General features: G+C 36.7%; 1 protein-coding gene across 1 annotated transcript; it reads right to left on the bottom strand.

Moving 5' to 3' along the window:
* Positions 1–1,979: 1,979 nt before the first annotated feature.
* Positions 1,980–2,759, bottom strand: LOC132601793 (uncharacterized). The gene is made up of 3 exons (XM_060314857.1): positions 2,628–2,759; positions 2,427–2,521; positions 1,980–2,352 (listed from the first exon to the last, which is right to left on the bottom strand). Exons 1-3 carry the CDS (start codon positions 2,757–2,759, stop codon positions 1,980–1,982), a joined length of 600 nt encoding a protein of 199 aa, XP_060170840.1.
* Positions 2,760–4,952: the final 2,193 nt, after the last annotated feature.

Raw genomic sequence — 4,952 nt, 5'->3', positions numbered from 1 at the left:
GTTACAAATGGAAGGGCCATGAATACCAAACTTCATAATAGCATCATCAGTAGGAAGATTATTTTCAAGCATTCTCATCATAAAGAATGAGACCTTGAAAGGAAGTTTCCTATGCCAAATTTTCTTCCCAGTGAGAGTAATGATATTGTGATTTCTCAAGATGTTCCAAGCAGAACTGCAATTAAATTTACAACAATGGACAGGAGTCCAAATAGCATAATCCTAAACATTTCTATTGATATTAAGCTTGGTGATATGTTGAATGATGTTAATCGGGAGCAGTTGTTGAAGTCTAATGACATCCCAACCATCATAGTAATAAAAATCAGAAACTTTTACCATACCCGTTCTTGGACAGTGATTAAAAAAATTGGCTAGGGGACCTAACCCAGTCCAGTTATCCCACCAAAATGAGATATCCCCATAGCCAACTTTCCACAAAATGTGAGGCTCGATAGTATCTTTGATGTCGAGCATTCTTCTCCAAGGGTGAGATTGGAGATAGTTTTTATTCTAAGCAGCAGGATGAATCCTTTTACAATATTTGGAGCTTAGAAACGAGTTCCAAGAGTTGGTTTGAGATCGAAAATTCCACCAAAGCTTAGCAGAAAAAGATTTACAAATATCTTCAATAGATCTAAAACCAGTCCCCCCCTCACATTGGGGAAAACATAGTTTATCCCAAGCCTTCCAGTGGTGCTTGTGTTTACCACAATTGTCACCCCAAAAGAAGTTAGCAAAATCATTTCAATTTGGTGAATAATAGCTTTAGGAGGATATAAAACAGACAAAAGATGAATAGAAACCGATTGCAAAACAGATTTAACAAGGGGCTTTCCCACCAATGGAAAGCATTTTTCCTTGCCACCCTTGAATCTTTCTAGCAATCTTAGCAATTATATCATTGAAAAGGAAAATCTTTTTCCTACCAGTGTAAATAGGACAACCAAGATAAATCATGGGCAAAAGAGAATGCTTAAAACCTGTTATGTTTTGAAAATTTTGGATATAGGGAAAAGAGGTGTTAGAACTAGTGTAAAAGCATGATTTATTCTTATTCACCTTTTGCCCAGAAACCAGCTCATAAATGGATAACTTATGCCTCATAGCTTTAAGGGAAAGGGAATCAGCAGAAGAAAATAAAATGGTATCATCGGCATAGCATAAATGAGTAATTTTAGGAGAGTTATTATCTACAAAATAAGGAATGAACCCTTCATTAATCAATTGATCCATGAGGATGGACAGAAGCTCAGAACCAATAGCAAAGAGGGAGGGAGATAAGGGATCACCTTGTTTAATACCTCTACTAGAGTTAAAGAAGCCATATCTGGTGCCATTAATATTAATGGAATACCAGTTGTTAGAGATAAGTCTTTTAACCATATGAATCCAGTTATCATAGAAACCAAAACAATTCATAACTTTACAAAGATAGGTCCAAGAGACCCTATCAAAAGCTTTGGTCATATCTAATTTCAGGACAACATTACCCTCTCATTTATAGGGCCTTTATTGATATTGTGAACCAATTCCTGGGTGAGTATCACATTTTCAGTGATAGTTCTCCCTTTGATAAAGCCAGCTTGATTAGGGGAAATGATAGTATTCATGAGATTAGTGAGCCTTTTATTAAGAAGCTTAGACACAATTTTGCAGGAAAAGTTGCTCAAGCTTATAGGTCTGAACCCAGAAAAGGTTTTAGGACTCTCAGTTTTAGGTAAAAGAATAAGACAAGTATGGGTGAAGGATCTAGGCATGTCATTACCATGAAAAAAATCTAAGATCATATTAAAAATATCAGTAGATATAATATCCCAACATGAATGATAGAACTTACCTGAGATTCCATCTGGTCCTGGTGCTGAATCACTGCTCATGGAGAATACCACCTGTTTGATTTCTTCTAGGGTTGGTAGGGCAGTTAGAAGTTCATTATCTTCCACGATAATTTTCCTTCGGATGAGATCCAAAATGCTCTAGTCAGGTTGATAGTCCTCCTGAGTGAACTGATTTTGAAAGAATTTAATAGCTTCTGAAGCAATTTGATCCTCTCCCTCTATCCAATTCCCATCATCATCCTTGATAGCTTTGAGACTCAATCTTCTTCTCTTGATGTTGATAACAGAATGGACGAATTTTGTGTTGCGGTCTCCTTCATTGAACCATTTTAATCTGGCTTTTTGTCTCCTGTAGGAATCTTGAATTTTGAGATGTTTAATCAGCTCAGCATTAGCTTTGTTATATTCTTGCCTAGTACTACTAGAAACATTGTTTTCCATAGCAATTTCCAGATCTTCAACCTTTTTTTCTAGCTTTTTGGTGTTTCCAAAGATATCTCCAATGCAGTTTCTGGACCACCATGAGAGATGCTTGCAAACACTCTTCAATTTTAAGTGCATTCTCCACATTGGATTACCATGAACCTGAATGTCCCATGCTTGCTTGACAATATCAAGAAAGTCACTTTGTTTAGTCCAAAAGTCCAAGAATTTAAAGTATCTAGTCCTTTAAATATAACCTGCAGAGAAGGAAAGAAATAGTGGTGAATGATCAGAATCGGTTCTAATTAAATGAGTAATATTAGAGTCAGGAAAGGTCATGGTCCATTCATTATTGGCTAAGACCCTGTCTAGCCTTTTCCAAATTCTGTCTTCAGAGCTTCTTCCATTACACCAGGTGTAATTGGAGCCTGTGTAACCCATGTCAACAAGATTACAATCCATCATACAATCAATGAAAGGAAAGCTCTTCGCCATTCTGTGAGGGTTGTGTTGACACCCAATTTTGTCCCTCTTTTATTTAATTTACCCGGGTTTTAAATTTACTGACGAGCTAAATACTTTATTTTTCACAATGTTTTATTGCTACTACTATTAATATCACAACTTTTATTTTTAAACATTATCACAAATTTCAAACGGTTAGTCATCGTCTCGTTTTCGGGTTTGGAATCGTTAAATTAATTACAAGACAAAACTTTGTAAAATATTTATTCTTTTACATATTAATCATTTATTGTCTTTACATAGTAAATGTTGTATCAGTTATTAAATTAGAAGCCCAAAAATAATTAAATAACGGAGGAAGGACCAATATTTTTCAGCCAAATTAATGGCCCAAAATACAAATATAATATCATTTCCCTACCCAAATAATCACCCCACATTTTAATACCCAACCCACATTTATATCAGCCCATATTTAAATTAAACGGACCAGCCCACTACCATTTTTTAGTCCAGTCCATACCCTTGCCCGACCCGGTCCACTTCTTTTCCTCTTCTCCTTTACCCTAAACCTAATCCCATTTTCCGCCTCCCTCTCCTTCTTGACCCTCATCTCTCTTTCTTTCTTTTCTCCTTCTTTTCCGCCTCATCTCCCTCGTCTCACTCACCCCACTGCCGCCGCTCCTCTTCCCTTTTCCCCACACACGCTCCCCTCCACTCACTCACCCGACATCACTCCTCTCTCATACACTCATCTTTCCCTCCTTTTAAACCCTATAAATGTTTGTTCTTGAATGGTAAAAAGGGGGAGGTGGAGATGGGCCCGAAAATCCCATAGTTTCCTGACATCAATTGAAATACCAAACATTTTATGTCGTTAGCTTTGTTATCTTTCCGAATTCGAATACGTAAAAACTCGGAGATCTTTTCCGTGGGATTTTTTAGGGATCTTTAGCTTACCCCCTAAACTTCATACGATTGGAAAATTACTTCACCCGTTTCTCGAATATTTTCTCATACACAACTTTTCTGTCCTATTTTGATTTGGGACTTGAGTCCGTTCGGGAGGATACGAATCCCTACCCTCTACTCTTAGTATCCGATTCGATTCGTCAAAAAAAAAAGAATACAAAACTGTAGTTCGCAAAATCCTCAATACTTTCATTCGAATTCATTTGGCTCAAGGTTCGGGTCTATTCGTAACGAGAGTGTAGATTCGGCGACTTCGACACCCCAGTTCATTGCACACGAAAGAGGTAAGCTTCGATACATTTATTACTCGTAATCTTCAGTTTCTGTTTTGGTTAAGATTTAAGTTTATTCTGCTATATGTTTTGGTGATTATGAAGTTTCCCTGTCGTCGCGTTGTTTGTTTGATGTTTGGGAGCTGTTAGGATAGGTGTTAATCGTTAAATAATGAATTTAAAAGACGTATACGGTATTTTGGATGTTTAGACCGAATTCACAGGACTTAGAACTTACTTAAGAGTCGAATATACATAGGATATACCGGGGGATATCAAAGCAAGCAGAAGGCATACATTCGATATACATCCGATATACGCACCCTGATGTGTATATTTTAGGTATACTATGTATATGGTTAAAGCAGGTCGACACTGTCCCTCTTTTGCCTTATTTGTTCTAAATAACGTACTCAGTTATGAATGTAATTTACTTGGGTTTAGATATGATGAAATGATCATACGACATGTCAATATTGGTTATTGATTTTATTTGGTCTACAAGGTCATGGCTGTTTGTTTAAGTTGATTAGGATTAGTGTTGAATGGCTAGTTTGAGACTTAGGTTAGTTTACCACATCATTACTGCATGGTTTAAGTCGAATTCGATTAATGCTAGATGATAGTTGCTGGTCTGGTTAGTTGTAGTTTCCTCTAGCTTACACTGCCCTGACTGTTTGTCAAAGTGGAATCTGACCAATGTTAAAGGGTTGGTCTGGGGTTCATACTAGTTCATATTGCCATAATCGATTGTCTAGTTAAACATGATTAGTGTCTACATAAACTTGTGTCACTTTACTGCTGTCCATCTCTATGTTGTACAATTACTTAGCTAAACAGAATTGGCATGGACCTGAGTGTTTTATTTAGATTTAAAACTTAGTTGTTGTATAAATTATTTTGGTCAGCATTGTCTAGTTCAAAATTGGAAAACCTATTAGAACTCTTTGATTGAAGTGCTGACCAGTGGCTTAGTTGA

This window comes from Lycium barbarum, chromosome 7 (assembly GCF_019175385.1).
Source record: "Lycium barbarum isolate Lr01 chromosome 7, ASM1917538v2, whole genome shotgun sequence".
Lineage (NCBI taxonomy): Eukaryota > Viridiplantae > Streptophyta > Magnoliopsida > Solanales > Solanaceae > Lycium > Lycium barbarum.
Note: the sequence above shows the minus strand (reverse complement) of the source record. Positions and strands in the feature narration are given on the sequence as shown.